The 23723-nt window shown below is 43.2% G+C and overlaps 1 protein-coding gene across 2 annotated transcripts; it reads left to right on the forward strand.

Moving 5' to 3' along the window:
- Window positions 1–30: 30 nt before the first annotated feature.
- Window positions 31–17903, forward strand: GMFB (glia maturation factor beta). Of its 2 annotated transcripts, XM_068149059.1 has the most exons (8): window positions 3935–3966; window positions 4064–4239; window positions 6366–6462; window positions 6987–7036; window positions 7990–8039; window positions 9007–9089; window positions 11674–11747; window positions 14073–17903. In XM_068149059.1, the coding sequence occupies exons 2-8, from the start codon at window positions 4237–4239 to the stop codon at window positions 14142–14144; spliced, it is 429 nt and encodes a 142-aa protein (XP_068005160.1). In that variant the 5' UTR covers window positions 3935–3966; window positions 4064–4236; the 3' UTR covers window positions 14145–17903. The 2 variants fall into 2 exon arrangements, with proteins under 2 accessions (XP_068005161.1, XP_068005160.1); XM_068149060.1 differs by lacking the exons at window positions 3935–3966; window positions 4064–4239 and adding an exon at window positions 31–105.
- Window positions 17904–23723: the final 5820 nt, after the last annotated feature.

The raw sequence follows: 23723 nt of genomic DNA on the forward strand, positions 1-23723 counted from the left end.
GCCTTCCCTGCGCGCCCGGCACTGCCCGCCGTAGCCACCCCCGCGCTGTCCGCACCGCGCTCGGACACGGACCTCAGGTGAAAATGGCCTCCGATATTAACACAGGCAGGTGATGAAAGGCTGGAGAGCGACCCTGAAGAGAAGGACTTGGGGGTGCTGGTGGGTGAAAAGTTGAACATGAGCTGGCGCTCAGAGCCCAGACCCAGGCCGTATCCTGGGCTGCAGTCAAAGCAGTGTGGGCAGCAGGTGGAGGGAGGAGATTCTGCCCCTCTGTTCCACCCTGTCGAGATCCCACTTGCAGTTCTGGTCCGGCTCTGGACTCCTCAGCATAGGAAAGACATGGACCTGTTGACCTGTTGGAGTGGGTCCAGACGAGGCCACAACAATGATACAAGGGCTGGAACCCCTCTGCTGTGAGGCCAGACTGAGGGAGCTGGGGGTGTTCAGTCTGGAGGAGAGAAAGCTCCAGGGAGACCTTCTTGTGGAATTTCAGTACCTAAAGGGGCTGATCAGCAAGCTGGAGACAGACTTATAAGCAGGGCCTGTTATGACAGGACAAGGGGCGATGGTTTTATTTGGAAGGGGGGAGAATCAGACTAGATACACGGGGAAAAAAATTACACTGAGTGTGGTGTGACACAGGCTCTGGTTGCCCAGGGAGGTGGTAGATGCCCCATCCCTGAAACAGTTTCAGATCAGGGCTGTGTGGGGCTCTGAGCAACCTGTACTAGTTGCAGATGTCCCTGCTGACTGCAGCGGGGTTGGACTAAATGACCTTTAAAGGTCCCTTCGCACCCAAACCATTCTGTAATTTTGATGGTTCTGTGGATGCTGCCATGACCTCGACTTCTAAACAGAGGTTCTAAACACAAATATGTTTTGCATACTGAAATAGATACACAACCTACCTACACAGTAACACACAAGAAGGAAATATCTGTATTAATGAACGTATAGAGATCAAGAGGCACTTCAACACCTGCTTAGTAATCCTACGCTTTTATGGTGTTTACTGAAGCTCTCCTGAAAAGTCATGAATATGATTTGCAAGAGGTTGTATCTGAGAAGGGAAGTCTTTCTCTATACCTTCATTCTTTCTGAGGCTATAATAAGCTGGGAATAGGTCTCTTCTCCCTAGTAACAAGTGATAAGAGGAAGCAGACTCAAGTTGTGCCAGGGGAGGTTTAAGTTGGACATTTGAAAAACAATATTCTCAAAAGGGTTGTCAAGCCCTAGAACAGGCTGCCCAGGGAAGCCCCATCCCTGGAGGGCTTCAAAAGCTGTGTAGATGTGGTGCTGAGTGACATGGTTTAGTAAAGAACTTGGAAGTGCTGGGTTGATGGTTGGATTTAAAGATACTAGATGTCTTTTCCAACCAAAACAATTCTATGGTTTTACAATGCTCTTGATTCTCACAGAGTCACCAAGAAGGCAGTTTCTTTTCTGTTAGTGCAGCTTAAATTCCCAGCAGCAAAGGCCAGATATTTCCTCCAGCACCAAGGCAGCTCTCCACCAACCGCAGTTATGGAAGAGAAGCATCTGCCTTGCGCTCACAGCTCGTATTTCTGATTTGTGAGCTCCAAATCCTGGTTCCTTTCCAGAATTATGCTCAACTTGCATAACAAGTACCACAAGCAGCAGAATTTACTAAGTCTAATTTCTATTTCATGCTTGAATTTTCTGATGTTTAATGAGACAGACATTCCAGCTGGGGCTTTTTTAACAGTCATAGTACTGTGTGTATATAATGAACTGACCAGAAAACCAGAAGAACAATAGAAGGCCCCTAAGACTAAAGGACAGAATGACCTCAAGGTCAAAATATTCAGAAACAAGGCACAGTAGTTAAGAGCAGTGTCTCAAGATATTAAAATGTTGTAAACCTTTGTAGCTAATGACTCATTATGGCTTTTTTACATAAACCAGAGACAGGCTTGGACAAAGATCAAAATAAAAGGTGTCCCTTACATAACCTGTGGTGATTTTAATAGCAAAACCCACACCTCTGGGAGGAAAATTTAAATGTAAATGTAGGACCACCTCAATATAATGAATTAGGTAATAGTATAATGAACTAGGTAAATGATGGAGCAAGTGTACAGATTTATGTGATGTAGAGTCATATATAGATTTCTTGTTAGTTGTACTGCATATAAACTGTTGCTGTTTGAGAGATCGGTGTACTTGATTTGTGATTTATTACCTAGCACTCAGAATCACAATTACAGACTAGTAGGGGTGAGATCTCTCAAGATCATCGAGTCCAATTCTCAGCTAAAGCAGGGTCACCTAGAGTAAATCATCCAGGAGCACATCCAGGCAGATTTTGAGTGCTTCCAGAGATGAAGATTCCACAACCTCCCTAGGAAGCCTGTTCCAGTGCTCTGCCAGCCTCAAAGTGAAGAATTTTAACCTTATGTTTACATAGAACCTCCTGTGTTCAACAAGTATCTTGACTGTGTGGTGAAACATTTTGCACACTGCTTAAAGCACCCTTTCTGGGGGACTACAGAGTTACTAGTAGGTCTTAATGGCCTCATCCAACTGTGGTTGCCCACCCTGGACCTGCTCCTGACCATGCCCATGGGTCCTTATCGCAGCTCTGGACACCAGAAGCATCCTCTGTGGAATAGGGTTTAAATACTGTCACCCTTAATGATACTAAAAATTCTGAAACCTTTTTGAGACTGGTTTTGGGGTATCAGGAGCAGACATTCTTTATTGCAGTGCTGGGCATACATGTGAATAATTTCACAGAGGTTGAGTGACCCTTATCCCAAAGTCAAGCAGTTTATATAGAGAGTAATAATACTTAGTAGATTTTCAATAATTTATTAGAAAAGTCATACAACTTCCCATAACTAATTAACATTAATTCATAGGATACACAGATTATGTTCTATAGTCCAAAATCATAGAATTGTGTCCAGTTTATGTGACTTCTAGGTAATTATTTTCTTTTTATGGTAATAGTTGTGTGCCTGCTGATAAACCTGATCTAGATTTGGGCTTTGCACAGAGTAGTAAAGCAGCTAAGTTCCCTGTGGTTGTAACTCCCTTGCAGAGGCAGCATACAGTGCAGTTTTGGTTTGTCCCAAGTGTAAATGTCCACACAACAGCCACCCCGTGTGTGTTTGGGCTGTTATGCCATTCCTGGCCTGAAATTTTGACAGGGGAGGTTAAGGTGGGATATTAGGGGGAAAAAAAAAATTATGGAAAGAGTGGTCAGGCATTGGAACAGGCTGCCCAGGTAGGTGGTGGAGTTGCTGCCCTTGGAAGTGTTCAAGAAATGTGTGGACATGGAACTTTGGGATGTGGTTTAGGGGGCGTTGTGGTCGTAGGTTGATGGTTGGACTTGATGATCTTAGAGGTCTTTTCCAACCAAAACAATTCTCTGATTCTCTGTTGGTCTCTAGTGGCAAATTATAGTCTTCCTTACAGTGTTCTGTAGTAAACCTTGGCCCTGCATGTGCTCTTTGCATCCATTGGCCAATTGCCAAAGCATAAACTGGTTCTAACTTGCTAAAGGCCACAATCCTTTTGCTTTGATTACTAGTTAGGGACCATCTGTCCCAAAAACAACACTCCAAACGTCCTGTTATCTCTTGCTGAGCTCTGTGATTCTGGCAGCTATGTTCTTAGAAAGATACCTGCAGGAACAAGCACCTAAAACTGAAGCTTCAAACAAAGGCTCTATTTAGTATCACTACCTTTATTCAATATTATTGAGGCACAGCAACCGCTAAGAAACAGAATCCCCCAGTTCGGAGGCACCATCCGCAGCCACCACAGCTCAGGCAAGGAAAGCTCCCTCTGCCGTTTGTACACAGCCCGCCCCACGCCCGTTGCCATGACTCCGCGGGGGGGGGGGGGGGGGAGGGGGGGCGGTGCCTTGTCGCCATGACAGCGGGGCGGGGCACAGCAGGGTGAGAGGCCCCGGAGTGGGGGGAATTGCATGGCGCGGCGGTACGCACCCCTTCCCTCTTTCTCCTGCGGCGCCGCGGCACGTGGGGCCGTGCTCCGTAACTAGGACCAGCCCCTTGAACCTTCCCGCTACCCGTAGGCGGGAGACACCACCCGTCCGGCTGGGACAGCGGTGCTGATTGGCCAGAGGGGAGGCGGGATGGGGGCAGACGGAGTCTCCGCCGCACAGGCGCATTGAGGAGCGCAGCCCAGTCAAGAGGAGGAGGCGGCGGGTGGCAGCGACCGGCGGCTTCCGTTGTTGGCGCGCGCAAGATGGTGAGGGGAGTTTACGCTGCCTGAGGGCCGAGTCGGGCTCTCGGGGAGTTTAACCGGGCCAGGAGGACGGTCCGGACACCTTTCGGGGTCTCCCGCTGAAGCGGGAAGAGCGGTGTGAGGCCGTCGTCCCCGCACAGCCAGGCTGGGGTGGAAGTTGTGAGGGGAGAGCAGGTGCTTTCGGAGGAGTTAGGGCGGGTGGCACGTCAGGGCTAACCGGTGCCCTTCGGTCTGAGAGTGTTGCTCAGAGAGTGCTGCTAGGAGAAGCTCCTTTGGCCGTTCCATGGTGGAGCTTCGTGTTGAGCCGTGCTCGCCTGCCTCGCCGGCAAAAGGATCTTCCTCGGTTGTTTTGTGCTGGATACTGGCAGGCTGCGGGGGGAGAGCGAAGAAACCGTTGTTCAAAAGGAAGTGGTGACCCGCTCTGCCAGCGGGTGGCTAAATTGGTTGCTGAAAATCTTGGAAGTGTAATGCTAGTAGCTGAGGTTAACCAACAGTAGCACCCTTCCCCACCGCGCTGCTTGGCAAGTGTGCCCCTACCCGTGCAGTCCTTCTGTCTCTTGCTTTGACTGTCTTTAGTTTTTATGAAACTGAGCACTAGTGAGCTTGTTTAGCCTAAGTAAATCTGGTGTCACCCTGTGTTTTTCAGACACAGCCCTCTGCTTTTTTCTAAGGACTTTTGTTTGTGTGGCTACAAAGATATTAACAGGAGCACTGCTTACCCTGCAGTGTCTGCTGAAGGACATTAGGAAAGTGCAGAGTCTAGAGAACTGGGAGAAATGCTTCCCTCAGAAAACAGCATTTCATACAGACTGTTATCTTCAGCTTGGAAATACAGCCTTGGATCCTGGTGGTTTCAGTAGAGACCTCCTGAAATAGTGAGAGTGGGTGTTAATGACATTTGTGGATCAGAGGGAGCCAAGAACAATCTTTAGGGGAAGCAAGCAAAATAATGAGGGCTGCACACACAGTGCCTGACCTGTTCTGTCACAGCAGAGCATGATTTCCTCTCCCGCTGTTCAAAGGAAGCAGAGGCACAAGACTTTGTGCTAGAATTTGGTTGAGGGGGAAGTCTTTTTAGGAATAATAACAAACATAGGTTGTTTGAAAGGTAATTTTTTTTTTTTGGAAGTGGGGAAGGAGAGACCGTCCTCTGCTTTTTGAGGAAAAGCTTGCCCACAAGCAATTGTTGAACATAAGGAGACATGTTTGTAAGCAGTGATTTGTCTCAGTGAAGCAGCTCAGTAATAGACCTTATGATAAGTAATCTTTCACCTATCTATTTGAGGAAATTTTTAAAAAGAAGCCTTGAAATGCAATTGCTTTGACACAATGCCTCAGGAATTTATAGATACAATAATATGGGAAAGCTTGGAGATGTTAAGAAACTTGTCTTGGTCTTGTTGCGTGCAGCTGGTGTGGGTGAAATGTTGCTCAGGAAATGGCAGTGGTTGGCTTGGTACAGCTTAAAAATTGCTTGTCATAGAAGATAACCTGCCTGGTTGCTTGTGAAATAATAATTTCCTTCCCCAGCTGCAGTGTAATGACTAATATGTTATCTGGACGCTTCTGAAAACTTGGGAGTTAGTGATGTAAAAGTGCTTGGAGGAAAACTGTGTATGATTTTGGATTAAAAGGGCTTAAATCCTTTCTCTGTGTGTACATCTCAAAGTTCAGTTAATTTTTTTGTGGGTAATCCAAACAGAGACCTTTAATTACTATCCGTGTTCTTCTGAAATACTAATAGTAGCTCCTGCTATATTCAATGCTTAAATTAGCCACTTTTCCTGCTACTTCTGTGGGCTTAAGGTTCAGGACTTGTCTTGGCAAATGAACTTAAAATTTGTCTATTTCGATAAGCTAGGAGAGTAATCCCACTTCAGGAGTAGCTAATAAAAGTTTCAAACTGTGTGGCTTTGAGGAGGGATATGAAACCAGCTAAGTGTTGCTGTGTGCTTGTGTTTGCATCCCTGGTTGTTCTGGTTTATGCAAGTGTTCTGAAACGTTGGACAAGTCAAGCATAGTTCCACTTTAGCAGGGTTTGTGCTCACATATGCGTGATGTGAAGATTTTTTTTCTGCTTTACTAGAAAGATTTATCTTTCCCTCCCCTCTGCTGTTTCCTTTTTGTAGAGTGAATCTCTGGTGGTTTGTGATGTTGCTGAAGACTTGGTGGAGAAACTGAGGAAATTCCGGTTTCGCAAAGAAACCAACAATGCTGCCATTATAAGTAAGTTAAAAATGTCTGACCAAAATTGCAAAGCCTTGCAGAAAATCCTTTCCCCTCTTTTCCTTTCACGTGATGTTGCTGCTGTAACAGGTAAAATGGGAGCCAAGAGGCTTTTTCCTTTATGAACTTCAGTGATTCCAGTGTTGCCTGTAACTTTAGCAGTAGAGCAACTGTTCTTATGATACGAGATTGCATCAGCTCTTAGTGTTGATGCTCACTTGCACCTCGGTCTACTACTATTTTTCAAAGTGAGAAAAAAAAATATAAGGCACAGCCATTTTGAGTTTGTAAATTTTACAGCATTTAAGCAGAGGAGCTTGATCTTTCTGTCTCTGAAAGAGAAGAGTATCTTGAACAGCATTAGACTATGCACTTCTCTTGACTTCAGTGGTTTCTGAAGTCATGAAGAAAGCAGAGTGGAAGCACAAGAAATACACTTGTGGGGGAATGTTAAAAAGCTTCCTGTATCCATTGTATAAATTGATTTAAAAAAACATTGATCTATGTTTTATTTTGATTTGTAGTGAAAATCGACAAGGATAAGCAGTTGGTGGTGCTGGATGAGGAGCATGAGGTTTGTTAAATGAATTGTAAATAAGAGTATCTTCAGCCTGCAATGTATTGTTGTCTCTAAGGTACTGCCTTAGTTTCAAATTGTTATCAAACTCTTACTCTAATTTGGGTCATGAGCTTATTTAAATGCATGGTCACTGCATGTAAAACACAGCACTGTTAATAGTGGAACTATGCAGAAGCATTTGAGTCGACTAATTGCACACAAAAAAGTTACTTTAAAACTGTTACAACTGTGTACAAGGCATCTTTGGCACCTGCTGGCTTTTTAAGGAGGTTTCCACATAGATCTGCACATTTGACTTGGATCTGATCTGCCATCAATTAGAAACTGGGATTTCTAATCCTCTGTAGAGTCTAAATTTGATAGGTGGCATAATAAGGTCAGCCCAGCATGTAGCATTTCTTAATGGTACACAGGGCAAAATTAAATCCTTCCCAGGGATTTGAGCATTAGCTGCAGCCCTTATTCCCTAGAATGTAGAAGTTAATGGAATATTGGAATGGGGCCTCTTTCTCTTTCATTTTTTTTTTGCTAGCTCAAGGAGGAAGGACTGATTTCTTTATTTTTTAAGTATTTTTGTCCAAAGCACCATTTATGTAGCTGTATTTAACAGCTGCTCTTTGGTGTGTGCTTACTTCTGTGTAGCACTGGAGTTAGAAAAGCACAATAGCTGCCCATATCCAACTAGAGCCAAATATGTTTTATAAACTCGTTATGTCTAAAATAGGGATGATTATTCATGCTAACATTAGTTCTGTGTTGAGCCATGCAAATCTGTTAGCACACCAGTTTTCCTGAACTGCTGGAGTGATTTGAGTGTTCAAGTGCAGATTTCTCTCTAGCTTACAGCTGCTTCACTGCCTTCTTACTCGGCTTTAGCCTTCATAGTATCACCTGTGAGTGCAAGAGCATTTGTTCAACTTGTGTTTGCTTGTGTTTAATGTCACCAGGGTATTTCTCCTGATGAGCTAAAAGATGAGCTGCCTGAGAGACAACCTCGATATCCTTCTTATGCTGCTGTCATTTGGTGTTACTCACTCCTGGAAGCTGTTCCAAAATGTTCAGAGATGGACTTTCCCTTTTTAGACCAATAGTTGCCTGTAGAGCAACTTCACTGACACTTTACCCCCAGGGGTCAGTTGTCATGATGCACTGACCAGTTCTCATGTATTGAAACAATGGCTGATACATTGAAACCTTTCCCAAGGTTTTATTTTCTTTTAGACTGTATTATGTTTGGGGAAGTAAAGCAAAGACACGCTGCTGTTACTCAGGATCTGGTTTGGTACTTTCTCAGCACGTGGTCTTTGCTAATTTGCTGTGGTTAGTGATTTTTAGGAGTGCTGAAGGCACATGATCTATGGAAGAATCTGGTATTAAAAAAAAACAAAAAAGAGTGACAAATAAATTAATCCTTAACTACATGAAATAAGAGGAGTGCTTAAATTACAAGTGAAGAAAGTATTTGCCTCCATTATCCTCAAGAACTGGCTAGCACCATTCCATGTGCCATTCTGAATCTTTCCTTTCATGACCATAGTGCAATGGGAGCCTCCAAAGCTGGAGTCTTAGCAAAAACTTTTAGCAAAACACCTGGAACAAAGAAGTGTTGAGTCTGTAGTGAGAGAATTTCTTTCATGAAGCCAGAAACACATTGGTGGGTGTGGAGTATCTTGTTACAAAGCTGGGAGAGGAATATTTGTGATGAAACAGTGATTTATTTTTTTCCAGCTCTGATGTGAAACAGTAATACAGAGCCAGTCCTCACACCCAGCTGTTGGCAAAGACAGGTGGGGTCAGTTCTGAAAGTCAGATATAGAAGTGAAACCAGGAGGACAGTGAGACTACCAAATTTAAAACACTTTCTGGAATGCAAAATTTACTTGCCTGCATCAAATTCTGATAATTGAAGGATTATATCCTAATAAAACATTTCATTTTTTAATTTCTTTAACTTCAGATAAAACATTTATTGTGTATAGTTACAAGTATCAGCATGATGATGGAAGAGTTTCTTATCCGTTGTGCTTTATCTTCTCCAGTCCAGTTGGTGAGTGAACATTGTAAATAGTAGCTGCTGTGTGTTGTAAATATGGAAATGTTCTTTGCTACGGAAGATAAAGTGGCTGCTTAATGCTCTGGTAGTGGTTTGTATGCTTAAGGCTGGATTTGCTTATGCCACTGCTGGAAGCACAGAATCACAGACTAGTGGGGTTTGGAAGGGTCCTGGAGATATCTAGTCCAGCCCTCCTGCTAAAGCAGGGTCACCCACAGCAGGTTGCCCAGGAGGCTTTGGAATCTCTCCAGAGAAGGAGACTTCACAATTTCTCAGTCCAGTGCTCTGGCATCCTCACAGCAAAGAAATTTTTCCTCATGTTTAGGTGGAACCTCCTGGTTCCAGTTTGTGCTTGTTGCCCCATGTCCTGTCACTGGGCACCACTGAAAAGAGTGTGGCCCCATCCTTTTGCCCCCTGCCCTTTAGATGCTGATAAGCTTGGAGGAGATCTCAGTCTTTTTTCTAAGCTAAACAGCCTCAGGTCTCTCAGCTTTTAATCATCAGAGAGATGCTTCAGACCCCTCAGCATCTTTGTAGCCTCCACTGGACTCTCTCCAGTAGTTCCTTGTCCTACTTGAACTGGGGAGCCCAGAACTGGACAATGTCTTCCAGCTGTGTCCTCACTAGGGTGAAGAGCCTCCTTCTACCTGCTGGTCCCATGCTGCTTAATGCACCCCAGGAGATTGTTGCACACAAGGCGCTATTAAACCTATGGGATTATCCATAGACCTTGTTTGGCAGAGAGGAGCCTGTAGTGTATTAGCCCCATCCTTACCATCAGCTCATGACTAGTGTCAACTCTTCCTTCTGCCCAGATCCCCTTAGTTGCTGAAGGTTTTGACTGCTTTTGGGCTCATATGTAGGGTACTTAGAAACAAATAATCTATCACAGATCCTGAAGGCTGAACAGAAGTGTTTGTTTCCTACAGAGCTGGCCAAAAGGTGTCTTTCTGAAGTGCTGTCTCAGTAGTGTTCATAGCAGCACCTTCCTTTAAAGGAAAGGAGTCTCTGTTCATGTAGGCTTAACCTAATGTGTTTCCTGTTACCTTTCCTGAAGTCATGGGGAAGGGTCAAAATATGACCAGAGAAGGCTCAGGAAATAAGTGAGGAGAGGGATGGAAAATACCACCTCTGATCCTGAGGATATTTGTTCACCTCTATCCATTGTGCTATTCAGATATTAGTAGGTAGAAAGAAATTTCTCTCCTTTGGAGAAGGACAGGGAAAGCTATGTCTATCCATGAAAGAAACAGGACTCTGTGGAAAAAGTTAGGGTGGGATTCAAGAGGAGGGTTTTCCAACACTGCAGTGGTCAGCAACAGAGGATGCCTGCAAGCAGTGCTGTGATGGTCTAAAGGTCTGTCATATCTGTGGGTGAAAAGGAAGAAAAGAGAGCTCCATATCCCGGATGTGGGCAGGTGAAAGTGCTGGGCGAGGAAACTATGTTGAAGGAAAAGACTAATGTTAGATCATCCCAAGTTTGTACAGAACAGTAGCTTCCTGTGGACTTACAGAGCTGAATTGCTGCTGTGGCTTCTATCTGTGCTCTGAATTGTACTAGGGTAGCTTGCTGGTATTACTGGATTATTCTTGTTATCCTCTAGAAGAAGATAAACTGATCCTTTGTTTTATCCTTTGTTACTTAGAGCGAACGTTAGGTGAGAGTTTAGCAACCAGTGAGTATATTCTTATGTCATAACCTGAGAACCTCTGTGTGGATGTTCTGGGTGTTAGGTCTCTTCTGAAAGGTTGATACTTGGTGAGTTAGAACAGCTGTGAGAAAACTTGAAATAGCAAAGGCATCAGCCTTTTACCTCCCAGGAGAAGAGCTGAGACCATGTTCTTTGTTTGGCAAGATTTAGAAATACACTCATATCTAGAAACTTCTAAACAAAACCTTTTTTTTTCTTTGAGGTTTTCTGAGAAATCCTGCAAACCGGTTAGTGGTTAGACTGATACTGGAGTTGGAGACAAAGAACCCTTAGTTAGGACCTTAAACAGTGGTTAACTGTGAGTGAAGTAACTTTGTGTTTAAGGAGTAGGGAGATATTCTGAACTACCGATTTGCTTGAGGTATTTGGGAAGAAGTTAGGAGAAAGAACAGCAAATTCAAGCTGACTTGGTTTGTTCTCAGTTTGATTCCAGCTCAAAGGCATATACTATACAGATCTGGCTAAGTGTAACTAGCAAAAAAATGGGAATCTTCCAGAAATAGCAAGAGGGTGAAGAATTGCCTGTGGAGTCGTCAGCATGCTGCTGTAGTGGCAGAAGGCACTTCTGTATTGGCTATTGAGTCAAGTTTGACTGTTCCAGTGTTTGTTAGCTCTAAGCAGCAATACAGATGCACATTAGGACCACTAATTCAACCTGTGCAGCTTTTGCTTCTGGAAATGGTTTTCCAGTACTAGATAGAAAAGTAAGAGCAAGGATGATGATGTGTATAAACAAATAGGTTGTTTTTCTGAATGGAGACTTCAGCTTTCAGTTTGGATTCTTTAAGAAGATAATCTTTATTTTTTAAGTGTTGCAGTCAAAATAACTGAACAAACCCTCTTATGTTTTTTCCACACAACTACAGGATGTAAACCAGAACAGCAGATGATGTATGCTGGAAGCAAGAATAAGCTTGTACAGACAGCTGAACTCACTAAGGTATTACTAACTTTCCCCCTTTAATGCAGGCTGCAGAAGCTGTTTTGTCTTGCTTGAATCTATTGCAATAAGAGCATTGTGAGACTTTGAATTCCAGTGAACGGATTCTGGTTTAGGAGGACTGAAGAGAGGAGTATATGGGGATTTCTAGAGTTTTAAGGGACAGGGAGAACAGTGTTCTTTGAAACTCAAATATCCATTGGTAGAATGGAAGTCTTTACTTTGGGGAATGAATTCATTGATAGGAGGAATACACTGAACTCTTAGTATGGCATGGTGTAGCCTGGTTTGGCTGCATAGCCTTCAGAATAAGTAATGTGTTAGGTGCTTCCTCTAGTACTGAGTTTAGAAGAAATTCCTGCATTCACTAAGCCTAGCTATATATCTATATTTTTTTAAAAGCCACTTAAGTGTCATCTTGGAGACCCTTGAGATCTTTGGAACTTCTGCTCAGCTGGCACCTATATTTATTAAAGCTGTAATTTAAACCATGAAAGTTAAATAGTCAGTGGTCACTTCAGGTTTTTCATGCAATGTGAAATGATTCCACCATTCCCCACCAGCACTGTTCCATTTTTGTCTTCCTTATCCTGACTGAGTTTACTTTAATGCCCCAGTAAAAAAGTATGCTGGGCCAATAAGAGAACTGTGAACTTCTACCTTGTCTAGCTGTAAGAAAGGATCTCTTTTCTAAATTAGACTTCAGCTTGACAGGAGTAAACAGGAAGAAAGCAGGAGTTAAGATCAAGACAACCCCAAGAAATCTGCGTTTAGGTCTATTGAAACTGTCTTGGAGGCCTGAGAGTGCCTTAAATAGAAAATAAGAATTCTGTGAGGAAGAAATCAGTTTCCAATCAGTTAGAAGGAAGAGCTGATGGGAAGAAGTTGCATGGAAATTACTATCACCTGTCAAGTGGAAGAAATGCAGCCTGAAAGGCTTTTGAATCAATACCTGGGAATGGGTATAGAGGTCCATGATCATCCTCCTGAAGCTGAAACAGCCTGTCTGCAGTTTGGGTTGCGTGCTTTATTCATGCCACTCACTGAGCCATGTTTCATTTTAGCTTGTGCTGTGACCTTTGTGGTGTGATTTCTGCATGTGCCTTCAACTGAGTCCTCTTTTTTTCAGTGGCTTGAATGTTAACTTGGCTTCTGTTAAGCTGATTTGTTCTAACCAAATGTTGATTTTTTTTTTTTTCTCTACTCTTTTACTTAAAAATAAGCCAGTATTGATAGTAATGGATCACTGTCTAAATACAAGAAGCAGTGGCCAGAGCCCACTCTGGCAGAGATGGAAAATGAGGAAGATAATAAAATCTGAATTATTCCTGAGGAGGAGTATAATGGTGAAATGGCTGAGGCCAGGAACAAATAGGAAGTTCAGTGGAAACAGCAGGTCCACCAAGAAATTTGTTTTGAGTCTTACAAAATTTCATCTGTTCTGTTGGCCTGAGCATGCCTTTACAAAATCACCTCCATACCATTAGAGAGGAGTGAACAAATACAATGCTGATGTGGCTGTATTTTTCAAGAACACTCTTGAAAGCCTAGAGATTTGTGAAATTTACTTCCTTGGCTCTTCTGAAAAGATGATTCATTCGGGGGTATCTCAAAGACTCAAGCTAGCAGTATGGAATTAACCTTCATCCCTCCCAAGAGCATTGAAAGCAACCCCAAACCAGTTACTTCCCCACATAGAGTGTCAAGAGTACACTGCTGTCTCTGGTCTTGTTTTGCTCTTCCAAAGCTATGTTAAAGGTTTCTTGAAGACTTCCACAAAGCTTTGGGTTGGTGGGTTTCAGTGTTTTGTTTCAATTTTTTTTTTCATGTTTCCTATTTTGAGGTATCCCAGGCTTGTTTCTGAAAGGGAAAACAGTGTGCTTCTGGATACTGTGGATTTATTTCAGTTCCTGGAAGGAATAACTGTCTTGGGCTGAGCAAAATTTCTAAACTTTGGGCTTAATATGGCACAAATTAATTTATATCCAGACAATCTTCCTGTTGAGATACAGGTGCCATTTCAGACTACCTTTAAAATGTGGTGCCTGTGCTCTTCTCATACATTAAAGGAGAATGAAGCCTAGAAATAGGAATGATGGGATTCTTGTCCAAGTTCAGTAACATTCCTTGCCATGTAGTCTTGTGTATTCCCACTGATGTTACTTTAGAATATTAAACCTTTCAAGAACACATCTGAAAGCTTTAGGCTCGTTACTGTGGTTTTTTTTCCTGGCTCAAACAACTTCTGTGGAAAGGTATTGATTACACTGTGTGCTTAACCCTGTCAAGTGTCATCACCTCAAGAATGTGTGCCATCTCGTTTAGGTATTTGAAATAAGGAATACAGAAGACCTAACTGAAGAATGGCTGCGGGAGAAACTGGGCTTCTTCCACTGAAAGCACCTCTGTAATAAGTATTTATGTACCATCCTGATCATACTGGAACCAGACATGAATACTTAGATCTACAAAAGGCACTGTATTTACTTCTGTCTCCTGCAGTCTCTCTCTTGTGCAGAGTTTGTGCAAAGAATAGCAGGTCTGTCTCCTTGAAGTAACAAATCTTTGCAGGTGTTTCCTTATTTGTACCTGTTAAAAGGGAATACTCCTCTGCAGGGACTCCTTTTGCACTCTTGTAACTAATATTTCTGTAACTAAAATCATTCTGGATTTGTAACTATCTGCAAAGATAATTTGGAAGCTGACGCTAACTTTTTCTGAGCTACAAATGCATCCTTATGACACCTACTAGCCATTTATATGCAGAAATCATGTACTGTCACTTTTCAGACTTCTTGACTTAATGTCTTTTCCATTTTTTAGAAACTACTCCCTGGAAGAATTTAGTATTAAAGAGGCAAAATGCATTTATCTTCCCATTGAGTCCATGTGAACTTTCTCAAACTTCTTGGAACTAATTTTTGTCATTCCATAATTCCTCAGTTGGAGTTAATCTTACTACATTTCAGGGCAAAGCTTTGACTGTCCAGTTCTCATGCTACAGGAACTAGGTGATAACTAAGGGCTGAGTTACAACTCTGGTGACTCTTATACCAGAAATCCTGCATATATAACTTACTACACTGTTAGGAAGTTTACCTCTTTGCTCATTTCCTGTTACAGAAGCACCTGTTAATACTGTGCCTTTAATTTGTTAGCTTTAAAGTGACTTGAGAATTTTACACTGCCACTTAGTACAAATTTGGTATAAACTTTGTTATCCAAGTAACATTTTTTTTTTTCCCTAGTGCCTGGTGTTGCAGTTGACATCTGTTTAAAAACAAAAAAAGCTAACCTCATTTCCTTTGAAAATCCAGTCATCTGCTCCATTTGTAGGAGTTAGGAGGTTAAAGCTTTTCATGATGATGAATGATTTATATCTCTTTTGTTATAAAAGTTGGCCACATGTAGCTTTTGAGTACTTTCATTACAGTCTCTTTACCTTTCTTAACTGCTTGGGGGTCAAAATTACATTCCAGATAAAAGCTTTTGCATAAGTGATGATTTGAATTTTGGGTTTGTTTACTTACGGTTCATCTCTTTGAAACAGCAAATATTCTAATGTGAAAATAGTATTTAACTTTTATAAACGACCAGTCTTTTTACAGGTCTGTTTTATATTAAATAGAGTAGTTGTCTGATATGGGATGTGCTCAGCCCATGCAGTGGCAAAAGGAGGGCTCGTGACAGTATCTCACTATCTTGCTCATGAGTGTTTGTTGTGCTCCTGAGTAAGTATCTGCATAAGAGCAGCTTCCTGTTGATAACATACCTTAAAATACAGCTGCCCTAACAAATCTGTTGGGTGAGGAGGAATGCAGTGTTAAATTTGGAGGCCAGTATTTCATGCTGTGAAACCTTTTGCTGAAAGGAGGTTTATTTTTCATTTGTAAGCGTATGTTGTGTTAGTGTTAAAACACTAATTCCGCTATGACCACAAGGAATTAATTTGTAAAGGTCCTCAGTGTTGGTAAATCACTTCTGGGTTTGATGTTACTGCTCATTTATTTGTGTACAAATCTGACTTGAGCAGAGCTTTTCAAAAAACATGTTAGAATGATCCAATTAAATTGATCTCTCAGTGTGGGAAAGAAATGCTTGTAATTAAATTTCATGTCTGTGTTAATGTAGTGAGCTGGAAAAACAACTTTATCTCCCTGGCCAAAAAATGGTGGTTATGAAACCATTGTTTGATTGTTCTGTATTACAGATCAATAAAAACAATGTCTTTTGTGATAAACATTGTATAAATGTTTGGCTTGAAGAATGCTGTCATTATAAGCTTCAGTCTTAAAACAGCAAAGGTCTTGTTTTGTTGGCACCGTGCTGAAGGTAAGGCAGTCAAAGTGCAGTGTGGGTGAGAGGGAAGCTGCTACTTGTAATGTTCAGCTTGATCTGCAGTGGGGAAAACTGGATTAATAATCTTTGTCGTTGTACTTTGTACACTGGTGGGCTGCCAGCATCCAACTGCTGCTTGCACAGGTCTTGATAAAAATCACTGTGAAAGGGGCTTGTCTCTTGGGAGGAGAAGGGAGGAGCTGTAACAATCGAAGGATTTGAATTTGATTCTTCATCTCTAGATTGCTTCACCTTCTGCCAAGAAAATATTGCTATTTATGGCTGTATATTCAGTCTCAAAGTTCTCTTCAGATGTTCTTGTTGCCTCCACTTAAGGACTCTCTGTCTTGGGTTCTGCCTTCAAGTCTTGTAGAATAGCAAACAAACCCTGATGAGAGTGTTAAAGGCCCCTTCCTTGTAAGAGACAATGTTGATGCTGCTCAGCCCACCAGTATTATTCTTCAAACAGCCTTGCCTAGTAGCTGTACCTCCTTTCCCCTCTTGGAGCTGTGGAAGTGAGGAAGCAGCTGCAGGTGCTTAGAGAATGAGTGCGTAGAGGATGTTTGCCGTTTGAGGCTTGTTTGTGGTTTCCTTATCTTAATACAATGTTTTGATACAACTGTCTGCTGCTTGCTGTCCTAGGCTCTTGAGATACAGGCCATGCTAATACTTGATTAAACAAAGCCATTAATTATGTCCAGATCTTTCCTGCTCAGATAATACTTGTTTCCATAACATACTTTTCCCATTTATAGAACTGTATTTTCTGTACTGTTTCCCGCTTAAGATCAGAGGGAGGCAGATGTGCCCATGTTCAGAAGGCCAGTATGTTCTGACTGCTTTTCTAGTGAGTTGCCCATCTGTCATCATGCATTTGTCTGGAATTTTCAGATCTCTAAAGAGGGTTCAAGCCAAGGGACAATGTAGATTAACGGCACCTTCAGGAGCCTTTGTAGCTAAGGTCTGAGAGTCAGTGTTCGCCATTGTGAGCTCCTATTTTTCAGGAGTTAGTAAGGTAGCCATAAAATCCTCACCCTGGAGTCTCTCAAAGGGAGACTTCTGCCACAGTTAATCTGGTTTGCTTTAGATATTGACTAGATGGCTGGGATACAACTCTTGTAATCCTATTAGTTGCTGGTAAGCTGAATTAAAGCATGAGTTTGCATGTCAGCCCAGAAAATGGACTTGTATTGTTTGAATATTTTCTAAAAAAATACATTAAATGCTGGTATTTGATGGTTTAAGTGTTTCTGGTATCATGAATGCTGTTCTGATCTATCAAAGGAGGCAATAATGCAGGTGTTGACACCTTTTCGCTTCTCCAAAGGAGCATCTTACATGTTTTTGTACCAAGATTCCATTTTTGTAACTTCTAACTGTAAAATAGCTAGTCCAGAAACTGTTGGGACTAGTGACAGGGGTCTGGATCAAACACTCAAAAGCAAGGGGCTTCAATACCCTGCTTCAGTGTGCTCCAAAAAGAAATGTCCTGCCATGTTTTGTGGGGTTTTTTTGATACATCTGTCTTGCACACTGAGATGGAGGTGTGATGGGACATGGTGAAACTGGGTTTTGTGATTGATCAGACTCAATGTGACTTGTACACTGTGAGCTGTCAGGGTTGCACCAGTGCTGTGGGTGGTGTGAGAGGTTCCTAGACATTTTCCAGAATTTGGCAATTCCATGAAAACATGAGAAACCAGTACAACTTCCACATGCTGTTCAGTCTCTGCTAGTTCACATTGCATGTTTACTTTAAACCAAATCTTTTTTGCTAAGCATGGTGCTTGTATTGGTTTAAATAAAATGTTTAATTAAGAGGTTCTGTTGCCTTGTGTTAATTGCAGTCCTACATCTAGCATGGGAAACTGTGAATACTAGGTGTGACCTTTATCCTCAGCTTCCTGGAGTTTGCTTTGGACTTGTATCACGGTCATCAATCTTCAGTGTGCTCCACTTGCTGTTCTACCTTTAACTTGCTGTGTGTTGTGAAGGGTGGCAGCAGGGGAGAGGAAAGGACAGCTGCTGATAGAGTGCTCTGGGATCACTGCTGTCATCCTCTGCTGCTTTGCACCTTTGTGTCTCTCAACTCAGTGTGAGCTGCCAGATAGCAGGGGTGCTTGATTTCATTCCCAAGTGCCACTCGCACTTTCATCATGCACGTCTCCCACAATGTCAAGGTTCCTGGCATAACTCACAGCTGTGAAATGCTAACTGAATAGTGTTGGAGTAGTTAGCAAGAAGAACCCAGAGCTTGAATGAGTTGAAGGAACTTAGTTGTACCTTTTCCTTCTTTCAGTTCTTGGCTCATCTTTTTCCTGCTCAAGACAAATAGATGAATTTGACTCAAGCACTCTTTTTACCCCATTCTTGCTATTTCTTCTGTTCCTGATCTATGGAGATTTTTTCCCCTTTTGTTGTTGGAAAACAAAAACCTATTAAAGATAATCCAATAAATTCAGCTTTGGTAGCTGGCATACATGGTAGCATTAATGGGCCACAGACTGGACTGACAGAAATAAACCCCTTCTCTTGGGTGAGAGTTCTGTGAAGGAGGAAATGCACATAGAATCACAGGATGTTTTGGGTTGGAAGGGACCTTTAAAAGTCATCTAGTCCAAGCCCCTGCAGTCAGCAGAGATGTCTGCAACTTAAGCAGGTTTCTCAGAGCCCCAGCCAACCTGACCTGGAATGGTTCCAGGCAGGGAATGTCAACCACCTCTCTGGGCAACCTGGGCCAGTGTCTCTCCCATCTTTTTGGTATAAACTTTTTCTTCTAATATCCCTCTTTTCAGTTTAAATCCATCATCCCTTGTCCTGTAACAACAGACCCTGCTTAAATGTCTATTCCCAGTTTTCTTATTGGCCTCTTAAGTACTGAAAGAGCACCAGTTCTCCCTGGAGCCTTCCCCAGGCTCAACAACCCCAACTCTCAGCCTGTCCACATAGGAGAGGTACTCCAGCCCTCTGATCACCTTGGTAGCTCTCTGGACCTGCTCCAACAAGTCTGTGTCCTTGTGTTGGTAGCTTCAGAACTGTATGCAGTACAAGAGGTGGGGTCTTAGAGGGGCAGAATCCCCTCTCTCCACCTGCTGCCCATGCTGCTTTGGATGCAGCTGGGGGCACATCTGGGTCCAGGCTGTGAGTGCATGGTGCTGGCTCATGTCCAGTTTTTCATCCATCAGCACCCCCAAGCCCTTTTTAGGGTTGCTGTGCATCCTTTTGTCCCAAACCTGTGTTGTTACTGGACCTTGGTTGGCATCTTGGTCACCCAGCTATCTTGTAATAAAATTTGTTGCCAGAAACTGAATGAAGAACTCAGCTCAGCTGCTATTGAAGAAGACTGGTTCTCAGGAACAGCTGATTCAAGGGAAAGGATTCAAGGGGGGAAATAGGAACAAATAATTCCCGGGTTAAAGGGGAAGGTCACCTGTGGAGTCCTGTGACATCCTCTTGTTCACTGAGCGCACTTAACTGGAAAATAAGGTGGTGGTTTACTGATACTGCTAGATCTTTGAGGCAGTAAACACAAAAGCTGGCTGCAGAGACTTGCAAGGTGATGGAGGCTTATGAAGTGAGGGGCCACTGCTTTCATTCAGGAAAGGTCATTGACTTGTAATCGTTATATGAAAAGGGCAGTTGAGTGGTCATTAAAACTAGAGCAGGGAATGGGAAACAACATGGAAAAGCTCTGCAGCAGGACAAACCTGCAAAGCACCTGCATTCCACATACTGCTGCTGCTATCTAGTCTAGGTGTGGGTGGATGGCTCACCCAGGGTGAGGAGTTTGCTAAGGCGATCCCTTGACTTGGCAGGGTCTTTGGGGATCAGAGAATCAGAATGGTTGGGAAAGACCTCCAAGATCAAGGATAACGCAGAGAAGAGGAGATAAGTGTTTGGTTCTGGAGAAGCTGAAAGAGCTCAGGCAGTCACTGCTTGTAAGCGACAGAGTCTCTTGGTAGTGAAAGGGGCACCAGTCAAATGGTCTGGTGAGCATGCCTGTGCCTACTCTTATTATGGGCATGTAAAATTATATTCACATTGGTGTAAACTCGGCCATCACTCCCCTTCCAGCTCTTCTAAGCTTTCTTCCACATCTGCTGTTCCTTTTGGTGCTGCAAAGATGCAGGGATAACAGGCTGTCTGCTGCAGTGTGGATCTGCAGTATCTCATGCAGTCTTAGCCTGATTAAGCATCACACCTTTAACACCACCACAAAGCAAAGGAGATGATGTTAATACATTTGCATAGACACAGTTAATCGGTGTGGTTAGTTTTGTCCCACCACAGGGGCATTATGTCCTCTAGCCTGTTTTGTCATGTTTCATTCCTTCAGGGGCTGCAAACATGCTCTGGGTCAACCTTGTTCACCTTTGGTGCTAAGTAAGACATCTCATCCAGAATGTGACCGAGCTCCATTGAAACTCCCCTGACAGCTTAGCAGTCCCTCAGCAGGAGACAGAGAGGAGAAGAGAGCAATTACCAGTCAGAAAGACCCTGAATGCAGAACAGATGTGAACACTGGGAAAACAGCATGCCTGTCTGTCATGGCAAATTTACTCCTGCAGTGGAGGAAGTCCCGCCCAGGCTTTTTGAAAGGCACGCTGTTAACTATTCCTGCTGCTCCGTGCCACAGGAGGCTGCTAGTAGCATGAATACAGCTTCACTTCCCTTCTCTGCAGCACTCAGCTCAGCAATTAATATAATGCACCCTTGAAATCCCCACCACAAACAGCATCTGTCATTGTCACCTCTTTGCTACAGAAAGTGGGAAGACTGCAGAAGAAAACGGGGCAGAAAATGCTGATGTGAAAGGAGCACCAGCCACCCTACCCTTTCCCCAAGGCCATAGAGGACAGGCGTAGAGCAGAAAGTTAGGGGTCAGTGCCTAAGGTCAATCAGCTGAATAAAGGACAAGAGAGATTCAGCATTTCTTCAGAACAATGTCTGATTTTAAATATCCGCCGTTGGGAAATGCTGCTGGATAATTGGAAGGAGAATGTGCCTGCCTTGCTCATGGCTGCAGCCTGCCTGGCCATCTGCTCTGACAGCCACAAATCCTGGATTGATCCGTGAATGTGATTAATTCTGCTCCGACGGCTGGATCAAGGGATCAGCGACAGACAATATTTATACCCTACCTCCAACTGTGAATGTGCAATTGTTTGGTTCAGAAGGACAAAACAAAGTGTATCACTGTATTACTGGCAGAATAGAAAAATAGATGCATCCACTCAACAGCCCTTTTCTCCTTAGATGGCCCCATTCCATGGTCTGGCTGCTTTCCCTGTACCAAATCATGGAATTATAGAATCATTTAGGCTGGAAAAGACCTTTAAGAACATGAAGTCCAACCATTAGCCCAACACTGCTATGTCTGCTGCTAAACCATGTCCCTCAGCACATCTACATAGCTTTTAAATTCCTCCAGGGACAGTGACTCCACCACTTCCCTGGCAGCCTGTTTTAGGACCTGACAACCTCTTTGGTGAAGAAATGTTCCCTAATGTTCACCTAAACCTCCCCTGGCACAACCTGAGGCTGTTCCCCTCTTGTGGTGTCACTTGCTGCTTGGGAAAAGAGACCTACAACCACCTGGCTCCAACCTCCTCTCAGGTAGCTGTAGAGAGCTGTCATTTGCCATGACAGAGCTGTAGAGAGTACAGTAAGTACAGTCTAACACAAGCCCACTTTCCCTGTCTGTGAGGTGAAGCAGAGCTCTTCTCACTTTACAGAGCATTTCTACATCTTTATTCCCTAAACCAATGCTCCTGTTGCTCTCCTTGATGCAATTTAGTCCTAAAATCTTTGAGCTACTGGGTGGATTTCTAGCACTAGTAGAGCCTTGAGATGATTTGATAATATGGATGTAGTTGGAGACATCAAAAGTGAGATTTGTAAAGGAACTGAGATGTCAGCAAAGGCTTTTGAAATCCTACATAGTGTGATTTAAGTGTGCAGATACAAATAGGGCCTGAAGGTTCTGTACTCAAGGCCACATGAGATGTCTTTGGGAGAACAGGGAGGCCCAAGTCTCCAGTGTCCAATTCTGACTCCCAAATCTGCAAGTGTGCTGCACTTTGTGCTACTTTGTGTTAGGACTGAACGAGCTGTTTAGCAAAGCATGACATTGTGGTAACTGGACTGTGTCTTATGGATGTTGAGAAGACACCAAGCCCTGAACAGCTTCTTTTTTTGTTGTTGTTGCTACAAAGCAGAAGTTTGTTTATTCTTCCCTCCTTTTGGGCAAGAACAATAGTGATGTTCCATCTGGCGGAGGCCTGCATGCCTCATTTGTCCCAGTAAGCTGTTTTGACTCCACCTTGAAGCCATCTTCTCAGCATATCCAACAGTGACAGAGTTTCTGCTAAGTGAAATAATTAACAAGGAAATCTCTTTTAGGTGTTGTTTGGTACCATCTTAAAATGATACCACTATGGTTTCAGCTTCTGTTTATTCAGGCTCATGTCACTGCACTGGTTTTACAGAATCACAGACTGGTGGGGGTTGGAAGGGATCTTGGAATCATCGAGTTCTAGTTCAACCCCCCTTTCTAAAGCAGGGACATCCACAGCAGGTTGCCCAGGATCACAATGGCCAGTTGAGTTTGGAATCTCTCCAGAGAAGGAGACTCCACAGCCTGTTCCAGGACTTCAACACTTATACATCAAAGAAGTTTTACCTCTTGTTCAGATGGAACCTCCTGGGTTCTAGTTTGTGCCCATTGTCCCTTGTCCTACCACTGGGCACCATTGAAAGGAGTCTGGCACCGTCCTCTTGTCCCCTGCTTTTTAGATCTTGATAAGCATTGATCAGATGCCCTCTCAGTCTGCTCCAGGCTAAACAGCCCCAGGTCTTTAAGCCTTTCCTCTTCAGAGAGATGCTCCAGTTCCCTCAGCATCTCCGTAGCCTCTGCTGGACTCTCTCCAGTAGTGCCCTGTCTCTTGAACTGGAGATCTTGAAACTGGACCCAGTACTGCAGATGGGGCCTCACTAGGGGAGAACAGAGGGGGAGGAGAACCTCCCTTGACCTGCTGCTCACACTCTTCTTAATGTGTCCCAAGAAGAGTGGTTTATATTTGAATCAGAGTTTACAGTTATTCCTTGAAGAGCTAAGGACTAAAGGGTGACATTTTCAGAGTCATCACTGGCACAGTTAGGCTAACAGAGATTGCTTTGGAAAATGTCCCTCTTACATTGTTAATGAGCAGCTGAATCATGGAATCATTTTAGTTGGAAAAGACCTTTAAGATCATTGAGTCCAACCATTAAATTCTGAGAGACATTATAAAACAGCTACTGAAAAAACCACTTACTGTTCCCTTTGCCTGGGCACACACTGGTACTGTGCCGTGGGCTCAGAACAGCCAGCTCTACACAGCAAGAGAAAAACAACCCCCTGTTATTAAAGGACAGGTTGAGTGTTCAGTCTTGAGCCTATTAAAAGCAAACTGTTGCCATCTGACAGCAAATGTTGGAGAGATTGAGGCCACGAGTGGATTCCAATATTAGATGTGGTGAGATGCCTGGCAGCATCTGTATTTTGAAATGGATTTTTAAACGTGATTCTTGCTTCTCTTGAAACTTACTTTCATGTACAAAGGAATTTGTAACTCCAATTTATGTGGGCACATTTGT

The sequence above is a fragment of the Melanerpes formicivorus genome, unplaced genomic scaffold (assembly GCF_026170545.1).
Source record: "Melanerpes formicivorus ecotype bairdi unplaced genomic scaffold, bMelFor1.0.p_v2 SCAF_17, whole genome shotgun sequence".
NCBI lineage: Eukaryota > Metazoa > Chordata > Aves > Piciformes > Picidae > Melanerpes > Melanerpes formicivorus.

Excerpts from the sequence above, each read along its gene's own strand:
- GMFB (XM_068149059.1), top strand. Across the intron at positions 7,037-7,989 it reads TGCTGGATGAGGAGCATGAG|GGTATTTCTCCTGATGAGCT; the intron begins GTTTGTTAAATG and ends TAATGTCACCAG. Across the intron at positions 9,090-11,673 it reads TATCTTCTCCAGTCCAGTTG|GATGTAAACCAGAACAGCAG; the intron begins GTGAGTGAACAT and ends ACACAACTACAG.